The sequence below is a fragment of the Colletes latitarsis genome, chromosome 1 (genome assembly GCF_051014445.1).
Source record: "Colletes latitarsis isolate SP2378_abdomen chromosome 1, iyColLati1, whole genome shotgun sequence".
Lineage (NCBI taxonomy): Eukaryota > Metazoa > Arthropoda > Insecta > Hymenoptera > Colletidae > Colletes > Colletes latitarsis.
Genome location: NC_135134.1, coordinates 51,078,257 through 51,101,984, shown reverse-complemented (window position 1 = coordinate 51,101,984; position 23,728 = coordinate 51,078,257). Strand labels below are relative to the sequence as shown.

Below are 23,728 nucleotides of genomic sequence, written 5' to 3'. Positions count from 1 at the left end.
ACAGTAATCTACCTCGTAATGTATTATTAATAACTCTCCAATTTCCTACTAAATTTACTAAAATAGTTTACCCACACTGACGTCTAAAAATGAAATCATCGTCAAATGCCACCAAGCTTAGTACTCTTTGAAATCGTGATTATATCACGATGGAAATTATGGTCACTCGACGTTAAAACAAAGAGGCGATATAATAAAATACTGCTTTCGTCGATTCCCTGTTTACATAACGCGGCTCCTGGCTCGCGATAAATCAGAGGATAGGGCCACCGTTTGGTCAGGCGAAAAGGGAAAACGTCATAGCTGCGAAATGAACGTGCTCACCGACCTATAAAAGATACTCTTTCTCCGCGTCGATCTCGTTTTCCTCTATTTTTATGCCGCCGACATTCCAAAAACAATAGGGTCGGTATCGTTCGCAAAGAACGAGGGTCCTTGAATCGTTGCTGATTCGACGCAGTTTACCCCATTATCGTTTCGCGTTAACATTTCACGGATTGAAATATACTTTTCCATCGGTTTCTCCTTATTCCTAAAATCGATACCAGAATCAGTCGACGTCACGTGATTAGAAATATCGACCAGACCTTGTTTTTGTTACTCAGTTACATACAGGGTGTCCGACCAACCCAGGGAAAAATTTTCAAATAAGACGAAAATCAAGAACATCAATTTCTCGATTGAGGCTTCGTTAAAAAGTTATTAAAAAATTCTAAATCATTCCGAAAAAATTATTTTCGATTGCAGGGGTCAATTACAATCATTTTTAGCGAATAGACATACCCCCGAAATGCTACCCACTTTCGAGAAAAAAATTCGAGATGTGAAATTTTTCGACCTATTTTGGAATCTTCCATTACAATTTTTCCTGGGGGTGGCCGAATACCCTGTACATATCGAGGAAAGCAGGGGTCAGCTAATTCTACAGCGTCAAATCGTTGTTTCTCCGCGGTCGTAAAAGGTAGAGTCAGAAACTCTCGGAGAGAGATCTCTCGAGCAAAACAAAAGACAATGGTTCGGTGACTGGCCGGTTGGCTTGTATACGTGTTCGCCGTGGTACTCTTGAAAACACTCCCGCCAATGTGTGTGTATGCACACCGAGCAACGCGGAAAGTGAGCGAGCCAGTGGTGGTCGCTGACTCGAAACCGACCAGCGGCGATGACTCACGTCTAGTCTTTCGCGGCTGCGATCGGTTTCCTCGGTGAATCATTCGCGATCCTTCGCTCGCCAAAACATTTCGCCCGGCATTCTCGAACCGTCGAGGCACCCTGTCCGTTTCCGCGGCGACGTTCCACCCATTAATAATCATTATTCCGTCGTTATGTTGACCCGAATTTATCGAGCAACTCTGACCTCGCTATTCTTTGCGTCGCGTCTCCGGGACGCAGCATATTTCGAAGTCGTATTTTCAAAAACAAGGCTGACCTACTTCCATTGGGTTGTTCGGAAAGTAATTTCGTTTTTCTCCTTCGTCAAAAGGAACAATTTTCTTATAATATATAAATATTTTATTGAATCGTGTACTGGTCATTTTGGTCCAACTTTTCCCATGCTCGTAAAATTTCTGACCTTTATTTAGAAAAAACTGATGTAAGAGATTTTTGACATTGTTGCTTTAAGTAAATGTTTTATTATTTAAGACATTTTTTAAAGACCGGAACAAGTAATAATCCGATGGTGGTGGATATAGCAAGTATGGCGGTCGTGAGGTCTGGCATTATCATGGTGGGACCCAATCACCCCCTGGGAAAAATTTTAATGGGGGATTTTAGAGGCCAAAATAAGACGAAAATCAAGAATACTAATTTATCGATGGAGGCTTCGTTAAAAAGATATTTACAATTAAATTCAAAAATTTTCAAATCATTCTAAAAAAATTATTTTCGGTTGCAGGAGTCAATCGCAATCATTTTTGGTCATTACACATACCCTCGAAATCCTACGCACTTTCTAGAAAAAAATTCGAGAAGGTGTGAAATTTTTCGACGAAATTAAAATATTTCAAATCGTTCTGAAAAAAATATCGTTAGCTATGGGGGTCAATTACAATCATTTTTGGTCATTACGCATACCCTCGAAATCCTACGCACTTTCTAGAAAAAAATTCGAGAAGGTGTGAAATTTTTCGACGAAATTAAAATATTTCAAATCGTTCTGAAAAAAATATTGTTAGCTATGGGGGTCAATTACAATCATTTTTGGTCATTACGCATACCCTCGAAATCCTACGCATTTTCGAGAAAAAAATTCAGTAAGGGCGGAACTTTAAACGTTAATAACTTTTTAACGAAGCCTCCATCAAGAAATTAGTATTCTTTATTTTCGCCTTATTTTGGCCTCTGGAATCTCCCATTAAAATGTTTCCCAGGGGTGGCTGAACACCCCTTCTTTATCGGAAATAACGAAACACTATTCCGTCAACTGCTAGTTTTTCTAAGAACGTCAACATCTGTTAACGTTATAGCGTCAGAAAAATATTCAACAACGCTTGGAACGATTTTACCTGATAATTAAAAAGCCCCGACGATCGATACTTTTGAATTAACTTTTGTTTGTGTAACAGTAACGAATCAGGTATGGATTTTGTCGAACGTTTCATACGTCGAAACAAAAACGCCTGCGACGCATTCTTCGCTAAATAAATCCACGGCGCGCGATGTATATTGCCCGTGCAGATAAAACGGTTTTATCAACGGTTTTTACGATAACAGCTTTTACCGACAATACGGGTTACAGCGTACATGCAGCTGTTCGTGTGCGCTGTCGCCTATCTACCGACATGCTTATCGCGTAATATCGTCTTATGCGACGTGCTTCTGACAAAGAAGCCTTTTTTACCCTCGTGAAACGACGTTTTTAAAAAATGGCGTCGTGCCCGACGTTTCGTGCACGAAACCGTATTTTTTGTCGAACTTTGTCACACATATTATCCTCTGTAAATTTTCGAATATCGAATATGGTTGAACAAGAGTACCAGTCTCTGGTTACGGCCCTGGATGTACCTGTTCCGATTTACAATGAACGAAGAAGTGACATTGAGCGGTCGATGGCTTTTCTTAAACTGTATTGGGTAACGTCGCCGCAAAGACGACGTGGTCTACTGCTGGTGAGTCATTAGAGAACCTAGTGAGCTCGCCATACACTTCCCTTTATGACCATTTCACTTAGCAATGTTTCTTCTGGTTATCATCAGTACCTGACTTGGGCGCGAGAGTGGAAAGCAAAAAAGTTATGTGCTGAGTCGGTACTTCCTCATAAATTACATTCTCGTGGTACACCCAGCTACCAGAAGGACTCGTTAATTCCGACAGCGACCACCTACTTCACGTTTCTCTTACCCAATCAGCATTTGTTCTCTGCTTTTTAAAACTGGGGGAATGATTAATATTCCCTCGCGACAATGGTTCCTTTGGTTAGACAATGCAGGGGGTTTCCTTTTAGTTGCCTCTCGCCTTCCATTGCCCATAGAGATTCGTTATTCTCACCTGAAATGTCTCCCTTGTTTTTATGACATCGAAAAATGGTTCCTATTAAAGTCGAATGGCTTCGAGGGGGCTACAATATCGTGTAATTGGTTTCTTCGTAGGAGGTTGCGTGGAGGATGTACAAAGGTCAAATTTGACTTTTTTAAACGATAATAGTTTATTTTATTTGATCGTAATTGCTCTGTTTTGGTTATTGGTCTGGCAGTGAACACGTTAAGGGTGGATGGGGGCTTTCAAAAGGTTGGACACCATTTTCCTAAGTCGTTAGTCGTTCGCGTTTAAAACCATATATCACCAAACATCGATACTTCAGGTTTTATCGTTATATCGAGGCTCGTTAAAAATGGGTGTTGTACCTCGAGACCCTCTCTTGCGAAACGTCATCTGGCCACGTGCCCCTAACACCTAGTATTAAAAAGTAACTGCTGCGCATGGTGTCCTGCGAGCTACTCATTTTTCTCACTTTTCCAGTGAAAAATTGTCGAGATAGGAGCGTGACGTTCACTAGTTAAAGCTGTCTCCATCGCTCGACCCATCCCCCGTATCAGTCATACGTCCGGGGTCTCATAAAATATCGCACGACCCTTAATTTGAACTAGAAATTTTTTTAAATATTATACAACAACCATGTTGGTGGAATTTTTATCTAGAAAGTGGGTAGGATTTCGAGGGTATGTGTAATGACCAAAAATGATTGTAATTGACCCCTGCAATTAAAAATAATTTTTTTAGAACGATTTGAAATTTTTGAATTTAATTGTTAATTAATTGTATTCTTGATTTTCGTCTTATTTTGTCCACCTTTCTGAATTTTTTTCTCGAAAGTGCGTAGGATTTCAGGGGTATATGTATTGACAAAAACTGATTGTAATTAACCCCCCTAGCTAAAACTAATTTTTTTAGAATGATTTGAAACTTTTCATTTTCGTTAAAAAATTTGTCCACCTTTCTGAATTTTTTTCTCGAAAGTACGCAGGATTTCAGGGGTACGTGTATTGACAAAAACTGATTGTAATTAACCCCCCCAGCTAAAAATAATTTTTTTAGAATGATTTGAAACTTTTCATTTTCGTTGAAAAATTTGTCCACCTTTCTGAATTTTTTTCTCGAAAGTGCGTAGGATTTCAGGGGTATATGTATTGACAAAAACTGATTGTAATTAACTCCCCTAGCTAAAAATAATTTTTTTAGAATGATTTGAAACTTTTCATTTTCGTTAAAAAATTTGTCCACCTTTCTGAATTTTTATCTCGAAACTGCGTAGGAATTCGAGGATATGCCTATTCATAAAAAATGATTACAATTGACCCCTGAAACCAAAAATAATTTTTTCAGAATGATTTGAAATTTTTTAATTTTGCCCAAAAATTTGTCCACCTTTCTGAATTTTTATCTCGAAACTGCGTAGGAATTCGAGGATATGTCTATTCATCAAAAATGATTACAATTGACCCCTGCAACCAAAAATAATTTTTTTAGAATGATTTGAAATTTTTTAATTTCGCCCAAAAATTTGTTCACCTTCCTGTATTTTTATCTCGAAACTGCGTAGGAATTCAAGGATATGCCTATTCATCAAAAATGATTACAATTGACCCCTGCAACCAAAAATAATTTTTTTAGAATGATTTGAAACTTTTCATTTTCGTTGAAAAATTTGTCCACCTTTCTGAATTTTTATCTCGAAACTGCGTAGGAATTCGAGGATATGTCTATTCATCGAAAATGATTACAATAGACCCCTGCAACCAAAAATAATTTTTTTAGAATGATTTGAAATTTTTTAATTTCGCCCAAAAATTTGTTCACCTTCCTGAATTTTTATCTCGAAACTGCGTAGGAATTCGAGGGTATGTCTATTTATAAAAAATGATTACAATTGACCCCTGCAACCAAAAATAATTTTTTTAAAATGATTGGAAATTTTTTAATTTTGCCCAAAAATGTCTCCACCTTCCTGAATTTTTTCCTCGAAACTGCGTAGGAATTCGAGGATATGCCTATTCATCAAAAATGATTACAATTGACCCCTGCAACCAAAAATAATTTTTTTAGAATGATTTGAAATTTTTTAATTTCGCCCAAAAATTTGTTCACCTTTCTGAATTTTTATCTCGAAACGGCGTAGGAATTCGAGGATATGTCTATTCATAAAAAATGATTATAATTGACCCCTGCAACCAAAAATAATTTTTTTAGAATGATTTGAAATTTTTTAATTTTGCCCAAAAATGTCTCCACCTTCCTGAATTTTTTCCTCGATACTGCGTGATCAAACACCCTGTATACACGCTCCTTGACTGACCATCCAGTGTCCCAGCGTCTAAGGGAGGGTCAGCTAGCATTGCATTACCGATGAGTGTACTAGCTTTGGCCCAGGACGAAACATCACGATCCCTTTTCACTCGTAGGTCGCAAGGAGGGATGTATCGAATCGCGGTCCATCTTAATCCCGTAACAGACGGACAAGGCTCCCACGGGACGCGTAGCAGTACGTAAACCCTGGACCGGGTGATACGGTTGCATTTACTTGACATTCATCGGGACTCTCGTTATCCGCGTGTTCATTTTTCACTGTAACGTTGGCGTCGGTGGTCGCGAATGGATAAATGCCGCGTGATTCACGGCCAGGCGGGCTAAAATAATTGATGCCGCCCGTACTGTTCGGGGCACCGAGTATAAATTTCTCTACAGTGGGTCACAAAAGTTATTCGGCCATTCAACGTGTTGCCACTGGGAATCAATTACTTCGTGAAATTGGTACTGGAATAGCAGAGGCAAGAAATTGCGTATCGAAAAGCTTCGTTTGTCCGTTTCGGTCCGGGACACTTAAAAAGGCATCAATTTTTCAATTTGCTCTTGTCAGATCGACAGGGAGTAAATATAATTTACGTTCATCGGTTCCCTAGAGCAGTTTTTTATATTGCAAGATATCGTTCGTTGTTGTCAGACCGTCATTTATAAAAATGATACATTATTAATAGCGAGGGGATGATGCGGGGGTGTGTGACTCGTGGATTTTTTCGAGAACCGGGTTACCGGTCTGACGTAAACGGCAATGCGCAGTGTTGGGCTCAAATTCGATTACGGTTCTTGCTTTTATACGGAATCGAAGTGAAAAAATTCTCGTAAAGCTCCGCTAACCGTGGAATTGTGTAATCCGTTGGGGTGGATATCGACTTCTGGCTCTCTTGGTATGTTTCTTTTCACTTTCATACATACATATAATAGAGCTGCAAGTAAAAATTTTCTCGTGACGGTTTTATGCATTCCTTGGAGACGCCCCAAATGAAAAAATGAAAAAAAAAGTCTATTGGCTATTTTCGGGAGCCTCTGCGAAGCAATCCTTTTATTTTAGTCGCGTTTCAGGGAGAGTCTTGCTCGACTTTCTTGCCCTACATTCTTAGTTTTCTAATACTTGGCGTGGAAACAAACAGCGATACCATCGTCGCGTTTCATTGCTCCTCAATTTTTCATTCGAGTCAACTTTTGCATTTTCGGAGAGTTAAGAACCGAGATCGTCTCACCGTGGGAGAAGTTGGTCGTTAATAAGACTCGTTAAGGATGCTTTATTTCCCACTTATGTCATACATTACGAAACATTGTAATATCATGCATCGATTGGCCTTAACCTTTCGTATTTTACGCGCGAAGCCCGTGAACCAGTTGCGCCCACTTCTTCGCGCAGAAATTATGTCTCGCGATAATGCTACGTATCCACGAGTAACACGAGACACGGTTGCAAACAAAGCAAACAAAGTCACATACGTCGCGCGTACGTTCCTAAATATGTTGTTTTAATTCGTTTCTACGATATCGGAATATTTCTCATCGATCGCTAAGAACAATTCTACAAAAGCATCTCCGCAAACTGTGGTGTGTTTCGGAAATTTCAATGAAACAACAAAGATAATCTTACGTAACCAAGGACATTCGCAACCGAGTCGAGTGTCTGTTGATTTTGTAATTGCCACTGTGACGTACCATTCACCAGCTGGCAATAATTACTAGATGCAAACTAAAAAACGTGGAAGTACTTTTGCACTCCGAATTATATTTCAATTCTGTTACCAGCAGCTACCAACGCTTTCAAGTGTTTTATTTGACAAGGCAACTTAAACAAATTCAATGTCTGTTTTATTTACACTATTGTTGTAGTGTATTATATCGAAACAATTTCCAGGATGCTATTGGTTTGGACTTGAAAATATGTCGAGTCACATTCGAGAAGACACCAGTAGCGTTATGGTCACGATTCTCGAGATTAAGATGGACGAAATTAAAGAACTACGTAAAAGTTTCGAACCCCATCCACGTGATACAGCTACGACACGTTTCCAATTTGGCTCGCGAAAACACACGTAGCGCCGAGTACTCCGCACGCAATGCACTGATCGACTGAGCGTTTATAACTGGCCGCAGCACCGAAAGGGTTAACCCGCAACGCGGTAGACTAACCTATTTTCGGTAACCGACCCGCGAATTGCAACAATTCGCCAATGGTACGGTCAGTCTTCTCGGAATCGATCCGACGATCCAGACCACAGCTATCCGTCCGCGTTTCACCGGGTGCACCCGCATCAGCCGCGACCCTGAGGAACAGGTACGCGGATGTTGAGGAGAAAGAACTTGTTCGGTTTCGCCGAGCGCTAGCCTCTCTCGACGGTAATTACATTAGACCGAGCGAGAGAGAGAGAGAAAGACGCTGCGAACGACACTGGGAAAGCTAGAGAAAACGCTTAGCGGAACAGAGACGGGGAGAAAAGTACCGTCCTTAGGGAGGAAGCCCCCTTTGTGCTCTCGTACCCCTCCTCTCGCTCGTGCACGTACGTCCGTTGTATTTCCCTCGCAACTCGCGTCCAACGATCTTCCATCTTTCGACGAGGTCACCTCGCCGGCAGTCGATCGGATAAACTAGTTTCTAGATTTTACCGTCAATTTTTTACTTCCTATACGCGCGAGAGATACCCAGCTACCATTGGAACACGATAAACTCTATTGTCTTCCAGGTGCAAACGATTCAACGCGAAAAAGTTGACCGGAAACGTGGAATAAAATTGCCCCGCATGGGGCACCGTTCTCGCGAAAATCGAATTGGAAAATGCGCGGGGCACGCGCGTACTCGTCGACTTCGAACAATTCTCGAACTTTAGCAGATTTGCTGGTCTCTTCGAGACTCGCGAACAACGGCTCGGTGGGCTGAACAGTCGAGTGACTGCCGTCGACTACGATTCCAGGCACACTGTTTCCTTTCTCTCTCTATATCTCTCTTTTTATTCCCTGCCGTATTTTTTTTTTTTTACCTCTCGTTTCTCTCTGTCCCCCTTCCACTTGGTCCACCCCCCTCCCCCTGGCCTGGTGCTGGCACGATCCGTGGAGTCGCTTTCTCCGTTTATCGTTGGCGACGGCCGATAGCCGATAGCGACCGCGGCGCTGGTACCTGGCGAACGCCTGGAGAACGCCGCGACGTCAGTCTGTGCTTCGTTGCTCGCCGGCTCTGCGTGTTCCCAACGGTCGTAGAGATCGAGTGTCGCGTCTTCCTGGCGTGTTTCCCCCCCTCCTCCTTCATCCTTGCCTCTCGTTTTCTTCCTCGTTTTCGTTTTATATACACGCTTTCATCGTCCTCTCCCACCTCGCGTCGGGTTCACACACGCCGCGTTCCCTTTCTTCGGCGAGGACGTTTCTTTTACTGTAAGTTCCGCCGGTGGCTGGCTCGCTACCCGCAGTGTCGGTTCGATGTTCGGTTTGGGAAGCAGGAAAGTGCTCAAGTACTCGACCATCGACACGTCCCTGTCCATCGACGTCGAGGACACCGTCACGTGCTTCTGCAGGTCAGTTTGTCCGTCGCCGCTTGCGTTCCACCTGGGCGTCCGTGTTGCCCTCTGTCGCGCTCGATCGACGTTCATCGTTCGTTGGATCCCTTCGCGACTCTCTCGGAACGTCGATCCGACTTTCACCGCGGGAGAGGCGAAAATGTGGGTGGTGATCCCTGTTCGTCCGTGCGTTAGGATTCGACGACCAGGAATCCGTCGAACCAGGGCAATTCGACGCGTTGCGTAATCAACAGGTGATCGGTTTGTTCCGAACGACTCGCGCGTACCGAAGAGAAACACGCTCGTCGGGGCCACGAATTTTGGAAGAATCGTTCATCCTGGATCTCGCTCTCTTTGGGATATAAGGGAACAAGCGTCGATTTATTACTTCTACGGAACGTGTAAAATATTTCGCAATTAGAGACTATCCACAGCTGTTTTATTCGTGCGATATTACATAATAACCTTGACGTTCGAAGCCATATTCGGGTCCTCGTCGGGAATGCAAATGAGCCTAAGAAAACCACGTGTTCGAATCGAGGATACGTGTCGTTGATATGATACGTAAATCGTGCTCGGTACGTGCGAAGTAAATACGCGAAAATGGAGATTTATCGTCGAGTGGAATTGTTTTTATAAATAACCTTAGGAAATACGTGAGTCTGTTGTAAAAAACGTGGTAATCTTCGAAACGATCCACGTGATATCGGACAAAGAGTAATTTGCACAGTTGCGAGGTACTAATCTCGCAGTGATTGCGCAAACGCAAACAATTAAAAATAAAACGAGCAAGATAACGCGAGGAAATAAATCGAGCGAGATGGAAATCTAAGAAGGGAAAAGTTTAATGAAAATGTTAATGAATAAAAGATAGGTAGGTTTGTAAGTAAAGAAGGTCGACTGGATTTTAGATTAGCACTATACAGGGTGTTCGGCCACACCTGGGAAAAATTTTAATGAGAGATTCTAGAGGCCAAAATAAGACGAAAATCAAGAATACCAATTTGTTGATGGAGACTTCGTTAAAAAGTTATTAACGTTTAAAGTTCCGCCTGTTCTGAATTTTTTTCTCAAAAATGCGCAGGATTTCGGGGGTATGTGTAATGACCAAAAATGATTCTAATTGACCCCCGCAACCGAAAATAATTTTTCCAAAATGATTTGAAATTTTTTTTTTCCGTCGAAAAATTTCACACATTTTCGAATTTTTTTCTCGAAAATGCATAGGAATTCGGGGGTATGTGTAATGACCAAAAATTATTCTAATTGACCCCCGCAACCGAAAATAATTTTTCTAGATCGATTTGAAATTTTTTAATTTTGTCGAAAAATTTCACATCTCGAATTTTTTTCTCGAAAGTGGGTAAGATTTCGAGGATATGTCTATTCACCAAAAATGCTTGTAATTGACCCCTGTAACTAAATATAATTTTTTTAGTACGATTTGAAATCTTTTAATTTCGTCCAAAAATCTCACATCTCGAATTTTTTTCTCGAAAGTGGGTAGGATTTCGAGGATATGTCTATTCACCAAAAATGCTTGTAATTGACCCCTGTAACTAAATATAATTTTTTTAGTACGATTTGAAATTTTTTAATTTCGTCTAAAAATTTCACATCTTCTCGAATTTTTTTCTCGAAAGTGGATAGGATTTCGAGGATATGTCTATTCACAAAAAATGCTTGTAATTGACCCCTGTAACTAAATATAATTTTTTTAGTACGATTTGAAATTTTTTAATTTCGCCTAAAAATTTCACACCTTCTCGAATTTTTTTCTCGAAAGTGGGTAGGATTTCGAGGATATGTCTATTCACCAAAAATGCTTGTAATTGACCCCTGTAACTAAATATAATTTTTTTAGTACGATTTGAAATTTTTTAATTTCGTCCAAAAATCTCACATCTCGAATTTTTTTCTCGAAAGTGGGTAGGATTTCGAGGATATGTCTATTCACCAAAAATGCTTGTAATTGACGCCTGTAACTAAATATAATTTTTTCAGAATGATTTGAAATTTTTTAATTTAATTTTTTAATAGCTTTTTAACGAAGCTTTAGTCAAGAAATTGATATTCTTGATTTTCGTCCTATCTTGGCCTCATTTTTCCCAGGGGTGGCTGAACACCCTGTATGAATGTATAATAAAGAGGAAGATTAAAAAAATTAAACGTTGACCCTGAGTCTAGAGGATCTATGACTTTCGATCGAGTATCAAGGTTGAGTAGTCGAAGGTTCCGAAATGCGATTAATTATATGCGCGAGAGTTCAGACATCAGAGTCATCGGAAGCTGTGTAGTACGAGGAGAGTTAGGTATGTACATTCGAAGCGTTGGAATTAGCGTCAGAGTCGGCAGATAACAATGGGGGAGTAGACGAACCAAGGTCTTCGTTTGTAGACTCCCGCCAAAGGGTTGTCAACATGCACAGGTAAACAACGTCATCGAGAGACTGTCGGTGGAAACTGTACAGTTGGAAATGTTCTCGAATCAGGGCGACGAATTATACAAATCAGCGAATCACGCGAAACAGTAATTTTTGGATTGTCAATATTATTGGAAACCGAGCTATCGATAGATTCTATTTTTGCGCGATTTCCATTCACGTGCTCTGACCTACTGCGTGAAACACTACAATCGAATTAGACTCAATTGGCCGTTCAGGGTCACACCCCCACCACCGCAAATCGCGCTAAATATAACTTCTCTCTGTTTCATCGTGCTTGTCTATTTGCGAGCCTTTCATTCGTGAAACACTGGTGCTAGACATGGTGGGGAGCAATGTTAGCGTTAACGACCTTGAGCCGCCAATTAATTTCAATCCGATTTAGCAAAGAATCCTCTCGCCGCGATTTAAACTATGGAATTATTAATAAAAGCAGAACTTTTATGCTCGATCGTTGACTTATTCACCCATTGTTTTTCAAATTGAAGAAAAAAAAGATTTACTTTATGGAATCACGGGGTCTGGACTCGAATCAATCGAGTAGAGTGCCAAGAGCGCGAGAACTGTTTTTCTTTGGATTCTTCGGTTCCTTGAGATACAGGAAGCGTTTACGTGCCAAGAAAAAAAAAGTGGCGGACATTGTGCTGTCAGAAGTCGCGTCCCGGGACTAATGATGAGTAATTACTCGTTCCAAAAAAGACTGTTCGCGTCCTCGAGCGGTGGCCGTAATGGCTGCTCGAATGGCGGTCGTGCGTCGAAACAGTCGATGGTTTGAACGGAAAACGTTTGAAACAATTAACGGTTTTCGAGTGCTTTATGCTTGCGAAGAACGTCGAAGGTGACTGCGTCGAGGAAAGTGTGTTTTAATAAGCTTTGAGATTTAGGCGTTCTGGTCGCGCCGGGATTGTTTGAACTGGGCGATAACGAACGAGCGAGAGGAGAGAACTCTTTTGACGCTTTGGCGGTCGCGGGGGATGAGACACGTGCAAACAATTGCTCGGAGCGAGGCGAATTAAACTCTTATCAGCTCGGATACGAGACACGACGAAAAGGGGGCTTAAAAGTCTCCCGGGTAAACTCGCCAATTACGCTACGGTACCAAGCATCGGTTGCACATTTGATTTATTATTTAAGAAATCACTCGACGACTATAGTTAGCCGTGTCTCGAAATAGACACTATGCGACTTTGCTAAATAGACGTTATCTGGAACAGAAAAGATAAAACGCGTAGAAGTTTGCATCACTGTGCACCGAAGCGTAAGAGTGATAGACTTATTCGCGAAACGTCGCACGAATCGTAAGAGTTATCTTCGCATTCGACAGCCGTCTGTGGTCCCCAAATAACTTCGAATATTGCAATTCGGTGGACTGACGTTCGTCGATTTTTTAGAACCATCTTTCGATTTGAATTTAAAATATTCGAGGACTGGGTGGATAATAATTCAGGATTTTACATATAGGGTGTTCTGCCACCCCTGGGAAAATTTTAATGGGGGATTCTAGAGGCCAAAATAAGACGAAAATAAAGAATATCAATTTGTTGATGAAGGCTTCGTTAAACAGTTATTAACGTTTGAAGTTCCGACCGTACTGAATTTTTTTCTCGAAAATGCGCAAGATTTCGGGGGTACGTCTATTCACCGAAAATTATTGTAATTAATCCCCGCAACCGAAAATAATTTTTTTAGAACGATTCGAAATTTTTTTTTTCCGTCGAAAAATTTCACACCTCGAATTTTTTTCTAGAAAGTGGGTAGGATTTCGGGGGTATGTCTATTCACCAAAAACGATTGTAATTGACCCCCGCAACCGAAAATAATTTTTTTAGAACGATTCGAAATTTTTTTTTTCCGTCGAAAAATTTCACACCTCGAATTTTTTTCTAGAAAGTGGGTAGGATTTCGGGGGTATGTCTATTCACCGAAAATTATTGTAATTGACCCCCGCAACCGAAAATAATTTTTCCAGAACGATTTGCAATTTTTGAATTTAATTGTTAATTAATTGTATTCTTGATTTTCGTCTTATTTTGGCCTCTAGAATCTCCCATTAAAATTTTTCCCAGGGGTGTCCGAGCACCCTGTATATAATCACTGTACCTCTGTGTCAGCAGACAATATATGCAAAATAAATATTATCCAGAGATAAGAATGTTATCACGCTTGTCATTTTGCGTTACCGTAATTTTCCATCGAATTGCAACTCGATTAACCATTCTCCGATAGCATAGAAAATTTAAACCTGTAGTCGGAAAATTCCCACATAAAAGTGAATATTAAAATAAATGTTATCCAAGGACGATGAAGTCACTGTGAGTCATATTTCGACCTTCCCATCGGTCAGCATCAGTGTTCAGTTTAATCGTCGTATAATTATTCAAATTACAGCCTATTATATAGTTTCAATGAACAAACGTCTTCGCAAACAAAAGTCCCGACGGGCGAGAAACGTTCTTCGGCCGGCCCTGAAGGCTCGTTTCGCGTTCTGTCGCTAGAGCGCGCTGCTGTCGGCCGAATCGGACGAAACATCGAAGGTTGAAGCGTTCGGAAATTCTAATTTAATCGCGGAAGAGTGTTAATTGGCTGCCGCAGGATCCCGCGGTTTATCCTTTCGGTTCGAGCAGTTTATTATTCTCTCTTCTCCCTCTGTCGACGATTTCACCGGCTCGCATTCAAGGCCGTTGTGTGATCGTTCGCGTTGAACGCAGTCGTGGAAAACGCAGTCGTTCCGCGTAGAGCCCGCAACGATACTCTTTTATTGCTTTCCGTTCTCGCGATTTACGAAACGTGCCGCAATTGCGCGAGAAATTACGCAACAGAGAAGCCGTTCCCCTCTTTTCTTTTTTATTTTTCCTTTTTTTCCAGCTCCGACGCGATGCTCTAACGATCGTCGGACGAGAATCGTGACACGGTTGTGCAGCGTGACAACACGCGCACGGAAATAACGCTTTCCGTCGCAGATTTCACTTTTCCGACGCTTCGACCTTTCACCCGTGTTAACTATTTTTAGAATTATTTGTTAGAGCTTTGCGACACTTTCCTTTGGCAAAGGATTGTATTTTTACGATGTGAATGTTAATTAATTGTTTCAATAATCTGAGGTATTATCATAATTGTACTTCGAAATTTGTTTCAACAAGTTATGTCTACGTTAACGTCAGAGTGATAGAGTTCTGCCTGTCTACGTCGATTCTGTAGAACGTTTTAATCAAACAAGTTAGGTTAGAAAGTTGTCGATATTGATCGTGACTTCAAAATGGCGAATTCGATTTTTGGCTTACATTCTGTCAAATTGTTATTTATTCCCCTTGTTTGCTACTTGAAAAATAATACGAAACATTGCTGAATGAATATAGCACATTGTTTCAATAATCTGAGGTATTATCATAATTGTATTTGAAAATTTGTTTCAACAAGTTACGTCTACGTTAACGTCAGAGTGATAGAGTTCTGCCTGTCTACGTCGATTCTGTAGAACGTTTTAACCAAACAAGTTAGGTTAGACAGTTGTCGATATTGATCTTGACTTCAAAATGGCGAATTCGATTTTTGGCTTACGTTCTGTCAAACTGTTATTTATTCCCCTTGCTTACTACTTGAAAAATAATACAAAACATTGCTGAATGAATAAAGCACATTGTTTCAATAATCTGAGGTCTTGTCATAATTGTATTTGAAAATTTGTTTCAACAAGTTACGTCTACGTTAACGTCAGAATGATAGAGTTCTGCTCGTCTACGTCGATTCTGTAGAACGTTTTAACCAAACAAGTTAGGTTAGACAGTTGTCGATATTGATCTTGACTTCAAAATGGCGAATTCGATTTTTGGCTTCCGTTCTGTCAAATTGTTATTTATCCCCCTTGCTTGCTACTCAAAAAATAATACGAAATATTACTGAATGAATATAGCACGACGAAGTACATTGCCAAATTAGTTGGCGCCTTAAGCCGATCTGTCATGTATTTTGAAGCCTACCCAGTTGGCACTTCAACCGTGAAGAATTAACTTATCTACCCCGAAAGGCTACCAACCATTTTTAGGTTATACAGGGTGTTCGTCTATCCCTGGAAAAAATTTTAATTTTTCCAGAACGATTTGAAATTTTTTAATTTTGTCGAAAAATTTGTCCAGCTTCTCGAATTTTTTTCTCGAAAATGCGTGGGAATTCGGGGGTGTATCTATTCACAAAAATTGATTGTAATCGACTCCCGCGACCAAATTAATTTTTCCAGATCGATTTGAAATTTTTCAATTTTGTCGACTTTGTCTACCTACTCGAATTTTTTTCTCGAAAATGCGTAGGAATTCGGGGGTGTGTCTATTCACGAAAAATGATTGTAATGGACCCTCGCAACCGAAAATAATTTTTCCAAAACGATTTGAAATTTCTTAATTTCGACCAAAAATTTCAGTATCTTCTCGAATTTTTTTCTCGAAACTGGGTAGGATTTCGGGGGTATGTCTATTCACCAAAAATGATTGTAATGGACCCTCGCAACCGAAAATAATTTTTCCAAAACGATTTGAAATTTTTTTTTTCCGTCGAAAAATTTCACACCTTCTCGAATTTTTTTCTCGAAACTGGGTAGGATTTCGGGGGTATGTCTATTCACCAAAAATGATTGTAATTGACCCCTGCAACCGAAAATAATTTTTCCAGAACGATTTGAAATTTTTGAATTTAATTGTTAATAACTTTTTAACAAAGCCTCCATCAACAAATTGGTATTCTTGATTTTCGTCTTATTTTGGCCTGTAGAATCCTACATTAAAATTTTTCCCAGGGGTAACCGAACACCCTGTATAGAAAACATTTTAAGGATATTATTCGAGGAATAACAAAGTATTTATTGAAACAATATTATTATAATAGTAATATTTTTCGCGGTCCTTGGGGGGTTGAGAATGTTCTAAACGAAGCGTGGAGTTTTATAAGAAACTTCCGATGTGACTTGCAACCTTCCAATTCTAAAAGGTTTGCCTCTGGCCTCCACTCTAGTAGAGCGAACTATAAAAATTCCTCGCTCGGTCGTCCAGCGAGCACGCTCCTCGAAACGAGTTTGCACGGTGTAGATGAGTCGTGTCGTAAAGATGAGAAATTGCCAGATTCTTTTTTCACCCTGGTCGTAAGATGCGAGACATCGAAACTTGATTTCCTACTTACATCGAAGCCCAGCGTCTCCTTTCGTACGAAATTCGACGCGAACGAAGCACAGCATTTTATTCGCAGAAACTTTATCTGGAATATGAGATAATCAATTTAGATATAGTTAATCGATTTTGAGATATTCTTTTGGATAGTGTCACTTTTACGAAAAGTAAATGTAAATTGTAGCTAAAACTAACGGTAGCATCTGGTGTGATTCGCCTACCGATATTTCCTGTTGCGACTATAGCAAAGCAATCTACTTAATAACACGGTGACCTTGACTTTGACTAACTCAGCAAATTAGATGAGCCTTGGCTATCTTTATAGCTTAATTATAGGCACGGAGAAAACGGTCGGAGTTATAGCATAATGAGCTAAAATTAGAAACCAACAAGCAGCGCACCTCGGTCATCAGGTTCCTTCAGAGCCCACGGTGACGTCGACGCAAACAAATCCCATTACAGGATTTCGCCAACCTGCTCTTCGAACGGGAAGAACTCGTAACGAAATTTATTTTCCCCCCGTTCGAAGTTAATTTAAATTTCGTTGAGATACATTTTTCCGGGTGAAATAAAGCCCGAGGCAAATTAGAAGATTTATTAATCGACAGGTGGCCGTCGAAGAGTACCGGGTTATAATGGCTGTTAGGTAATAAACCAAAGTTCGCGGACACGAGGGTCTCTCCGGGGCCCCCAGTTTGCTTGATTTGCGACGCGACACGTTCAATTTCGATGCAACGTGTCGGCTGCACGCGGTTTCGCGACCACCTTGTCTCTTTTCTCGTTGCACGTGTATGCGTTTGACATAATAACAAGCCGGATGTGTGACGTGTCGGGGCACGTGCTCGTGGTCGTCGCTGTGCGTGAGGATCGTCCAAGTAAACCGCGTGCGGGTTTCGAAACTTGCATCGACTATACAGGGTGTTCGGCCACTCCTGGGAAAAATTTTAATTGGGGATTCTAGAGGCCAAAATAAGACGAAAATCAAGAATATCAATTTCTTGATTGAGACCTCGTTAAAAAGTTATTAACAATTACATTTAAAAATTTCAAATCGTTTTGGAAAAATTATTTTCGGGTGCGGGGGTCAATTACAATCATTTTTCGTCATTAAACATACCCTCGAAATCCTACCCACTTTCTAGAAAAAAATTCGAGAGTGTGTGAAATTTTTCGACGGAAAAAAAAAATTCCAAATCGTTTTGGAAAAATTATTTTCGGTTGCGGGGGACAATTACAATAATTTTTGGTCATTACACATACCCTCGAAATCCTACGCACTTTCGAGAAAAAAATTCGAGAAGGTGTGAAATTTTTAGGCGAAATTAAAATATTTCAAATCATACTAAAAAAATTATATTTAGTTACAGGGGTCAATTACAAGCATTTTTGGTTATTACACATACCCCCGAAATCCTACGCACTTTCTAGAAAAAAATTCGAGACGGTGTGAAATTTTTAGGCGAAATTAAAATATTTCAAATCATACTAAAAAAATTATATTTAGTTACAGGGGTCAATTGCAAGCATTTTTGGTCATTAGATATACCCTCGAAATTCTACTCACTTTCGAGAAAAAAATTCGAGGTGTGAAATTTTTCGACGGGAAAAAAATTTTTCAAATCATTCTAAAAAAATTATTTTCGGTTGCAGGGGTCAATTACAATAATTTTTGGTCATTACACATACCCTCGAAATCGTACGCACTTTCGAGAAAAAAATTCGAGAAGGTGTGAAATTTTTAGGCGAAATTAAAATATTTCAAATCATACTAAAAAAATTATATTTAGTTACAGGGGTCAATTACAAGCATTTTTGGTCATTAGACATACCCTTGAAATTCTACTCACTTTCGAGAAAAAAATTCGAGAAGGTGTGAAATTTTTCGACGGGAAAAAAATTTTTCAAATCATTCTAAAAAAATTATTTTCGGTTGCAGGGGTCAATTACAATAATTTTTGGTCATTACACATACCCACGAAATCCTACGCACTTTCGAGAAAAAAATTCGAGGTGTGAAATTTTTAGGCGAAATTAAAATATTTCAAATCATACTAAAAAAATTATATTTAGTTACAGGGGTCAATTGCAAGCATTTTTGGTCATTAGACATACCCTCGAAATTCTACTCACTTTCGAGAAAAAAATTCGAGAAGGTGTGAAATTTTTCGACGGGAAAAAAATTTTTCAAATCATTCTAAAAAAATTATTTTCGGTTGCAGGGGTCAATTACAATAATTTTTGGTCATTACACATACCCCCGAAATCCTGCGCATTTTCGAGAAAAAAATTCAGTATGGTCGGATCTTTAAACGTTAATAACTTTTTAACGAAGCCTCAATCAACAAATTAGTATTCTTGATTTTCGTCTTATTTTGGCCTCTAGAGTCCTCCATTAAAATTTTTCGAATACGATTCGTGAAATTTCATCACGGTATTCCCTATCGCCGATCAAATCAGGAAAAGATCGAAAGACAGGAACAGGTTTGCTACGTTCTTCGTTTAATTTTGAGGTATTTGTAATTATTAATATCGAATTATAAGTTTCGAAATTCCGGTACAGATTCTGTATCTACCGCGTGCTGGACGAGTTCGTTCCGCCGCGATCAGCCGGATAACAAATTTTTATCTGCGGACAGCGGTCAATATTGGTCCAGCAATTATTCCGGGATAAATTGAATTTCGTTCGACACCATCTCTACCCGTGTCCCGGTTATCGAAACCGCGTCGCGTATTAATTTTGGCTTCGATCTCTTATTATGGTGGCGTGATGTTTCAACGATCAGGGCTTCGCGGAAATCAAACATTGATTTAACCTTAATACCCACGCCCGCGATCGTCCCGGAAGAGACGTGGCGCGAAACGAGGTAAACATTGGCGACGTTTTGCGTCGATACGCCCGTTATTATTGGACGCCGCGGCGTGTTCGTCTTTGAGACGCCTTTTCGGCGAAGTTAAAAATGTACAACTTATTTCGGGAAGCACCGATCAGGTGTACGAGGTATTTCCTTTCACGTCAGATTCGAGAATATCTACGGTCCCTTTGAAGTCGTCGGAAAAAGGTCAAAGTAGATTTCTGGACAGACTCGTATACAGGATGTTCGGTCAAACCTAGAAAAAATTTTAATGGGAGATTCTAGAAGCCAAAATAAGACGAAAATCAAGAATATCAATTTCTCGATTGAGGCTTCATTACAGAGTTATTAAAAAATTTCAAATCATACTGAAAAAATTATTTTTAGTTGCAGGGATCAAGTACAATCATTTTTGGTGAATAGACATATCCCCGAAATCCTACGCATTTTCGAGAAAAAAATTCCTTACCGTAAATATAATGTCTGATCATGAATGAATGATTCCCCTGAAATTTCATGTGTTTCAAATCGTTCTGAAAAAATTATTTTCGATTGCGGGGTTCAATTACAATCATTTTTGGTGAATAGACATACCCCCGAAATCTTGCGCATTTTCGAGAAAAAAATTCGAGTAGGTACTGAAATTTTTAGATGAAATTAAAAAATTTCAAATCATACCAAAAAAATTATATTTAGTTACAGGGGTAAATTACAAGCATTTTTGGTGAATAGACATACCCCTGAATTCCTGTCCACATTCGAGAAAAAAATTCGAGAAGTTGTGAAATTTTTCGACAAAATTAAAAAATTTCAAATCGTTCTGGAAAAATTATATATTGTTTCAGGGGTCAATTACAAGCATCTTTGGTGAATAGACATACCCTCGAAATCTTACCCACTTTCTAGAAAAAAAATTCCATACGGCTCGAACTTTGAACGTTAATAACTTTTTAACGAAGCCTCCATCAACAAATTGGTATTCTTTATTTTCATCTTATTTTGACCTCCAGAATCCACCAATAAAATTTTTCCCAGGGGTGGCCTTCATAAATTTTTCCAGATTTAAATTATTAATTTTTTAAACGAGATTGCGTATGGGTATCGCAAGAGAGATTTGAAAAAAAAAAAAAAATTCGATCGAGAGTGATAGACAAAGCTTACGATGTTCTAACGTTACGTCAGCTCTCGACATTGGGGAGTCAGGGTTTCCGCATACCGACCTTGATTGCCCTTAACACAGAGCAAGAGAGAGATAGAGAGTGAGAGAGGTCATATCTGCGGCTGTTTGCGTGGCCCAGTTTCGTTCGTTAGTCTTCCGTGGGCTTTCAGTGGCTACGATCAGTTTCGCGGAATATCCCCCTCGATTACGAACGAATCGATCACTGTCGAAAATACCACCGGCTGAAAGGACTTCCAGACTCATATCATCCCCTGTCGAGGGAATGTTGCCCCTGAAATATCTATTCGATGTCGTGTCGACGGTGTGTGAGGCCGCGATATACGTGATCTATATCGAGGGTTCGAACGATTGTCTGGGAACCTTGAACTTTGATGAGTATTACGTAAAATATTGCTTTCGACCCGAGATATTTCTATTTTCACTTTTAGAGGTCTGTTCGATTGCCCTTTATACTTGGACTCACGGTTCGTAGAATATGTTATCTCGTACAGTGTGGTTTACTATGCCATTATTCTGTCTCCTATCGAAGCTTGAACAAGATTGATTAGTTTGTCGGTGCGATGCACAGCCATTTTCACTGGTCGGACAAATAAAACAAAATCTCATCCTGAGAACACTTCTCTATTTACATGTGCGCGTATACCTGTAATTTGTTACAAGATTTATTATTTCTGAGAGAACAGCTTGCGATGGTTTGTTTGGATCGCATAGCGTGCATAGGGTGTAAGGTATCCGATAAATTTTGCTCGCGCGTACAGCGGGCCATTCTGATGAGAAAATGTCATACACGCTATAGGTCTGTCGCGTTCCAAATAAAGAGTAAAACGTGTACCGAATGCCATGCACAAGCTTTGTTTTATTCCTGCTCTTGAATCCAGCATAAACAATGTTTATCCCTGTAATGAAACGAAATAGATCTATAGCGGTGCATATGGCCTTAATATAACGCGGAATAAACCGAGATAAACATTGTTTATGCTGCTTTCAAGAACAGGGATAAGAGGTTCCTTATAACGAAGGTAAAAGCTTGCGCCGCCGCGTATTCGGTTCACGTTTCGAACTTTACGTGGCACGAAATCCGCCTACATACGGCATTTTTTGTTCGGAATAATCTGCAAATATAAACACATATTTTCACGGCGTGTATGCTATGTGCGGAAATTTTAAAGTCGTATTTGTCAAGTATACACTTCGAACGCCTATGTGCGTCCAACGGCACCTAAAGAATTAGAAAACATCACGTTTTAGTTGCATCCCGAATGATTAATCGAGTTCAGTTGCACCCTAAAGACTTCAATAACCATAAAGGAATTTGCAAACTAAAATACAGTTGTATTTAAACGAGTCATCCCGTACGCGAGCATTGAAATTGCAAACTGTGTAAATTTTTTATTTCACCGTTACCATTATCGTTAAAAGGTCGTAGTTAATATTTCTGTTCGCCCTTGTAACTTCCAAGAAATTCTTCAAGCCGAACGCTGGAAAGATGTCGGATAAAATGGAGGTTCTTCGCTTCATCGCGCGAGCGGGCAAAAAAAGGGGGTACTTCGCTTAATTAACCGCTTCGCCTACATTTCGAATTTAATTTTAGCCAAGAACGACCAACTTGCACGTCTCGTAAATTCTCTCAACCCTGAAAATTTTAGTTCCCCCCTTCGGCACGAACTCCTCTCCCGTGCTCTAACAGGCACTGCAACGTACCAGAAATTGCATTTTTGTTTGCGGCACAGAGGGAACGACTATCTGAAAAACACCTTGAGGGACTTTAACGCCGCTTAAGAAGCTTCCCCGACGATCCTTTGTACACATTCTTATCCTTTGTTTTTCCTCCCCTTTGTTAGTCGCAAAAAAAAAAAAAACCACCCGGAGCAGAATACTTGACTGATAAGAAGCAGAGGGGCAAAAGCCTGCGACGATTCAAATTTATGGAAAGACCCTTGATTGGATCGTTCCGAAAATTAAACGGAGAAATGGAGATTGAGATTTTGCATACGAGCCATCGAGAACAGCGTGAAAGAAGGAATTGAAAAGTTCAGGTTTATTAATTTCCCTTTAAACGAGGTGAACTTCTACTGTTCGTTTCAGTTTTAGGTTAAATTTAATTTCTAGATCAGATTTATCGGATCCTGATCTTTTCGTTTAAGAAACATCCAAATTTGAATATTATAGTTTATAGTTTGAATTTATATTCACCTATACTGAAACTATTATCACGGTATTATGTTTCCCCTGGAAACCCTATGACTTTTCTTCCTGCTACCTGAAACAGTGAAGGGTGATCTGTTTCCACCGAGACACCCTATATACCTTCGAACTGTGCTTCTTGCACAGTATGCAAACTCGCCTTTTTCCCGGAGAAATCACTCTTCTTTGTCTCTGGGAGAAATACTCTCGGTCGGGGTACCCAATCGGTTCATTTTACGTTTCTTACAAAGAGTCGTCCTTCGTGAAACCTTTTGAGTCGTTCCGAGTGTGTTCCCCGAGACGAAAAATGGCGATAGCGGCGAAACCAGCGTAACACGAGCCGATTAATGGACTTCCGCTCTCTCCGGAGAAAGGAAACCTTCTTCGATTGCAAGGGAACGATATAAAAGGGTGCAAATGGTGTATACAGGGTGTTCGGCCACCCCTGGGAAAAATTTTAATGGGGAATAAGACGAAAATCAAGAATACCAATTAGTCGATGGAGGCTTCGTTAAAAAGTTATTAACAATTAAATTCAAAAATTTCAAATCGTTCTAGAAAAATTATTTTCGGTTGCAGTGATCAATTACAATCATTTTTGGTCAATAGACATACCC

General features: G+C 39.9%; 1 protein-coding gene across 3 annotated transcripts in view; it reads left to right on the top strand.

Moving 5' to 3' along the window:
* Mob2 (MOB kinase activator 2) overlaps positions 1–23,728 on the top strand; it is a 68,380-nt gene that overhangs the window by 4,072 nt on the left and 40,580 nt on the right. The window contains exon 1 of one of the 3 annotated variants that reach the window (XM_076766002.1): positions 8,880–9,317. The exons of the other annotated variants lie outside the window; for them this stretch is intronic. Coding sequence (XP_076622117.1) covers positions 9,223–9,317 — 95 coding nt within the window. The 5' untranslated portion in view covers positions 8,880–9,222. Of the gene's footprint in view, positions 1–8,879; positions 9,318–23,728 lie in introns of those variants that run through there. 3 annotated transcript variants of the gene reach the window in all.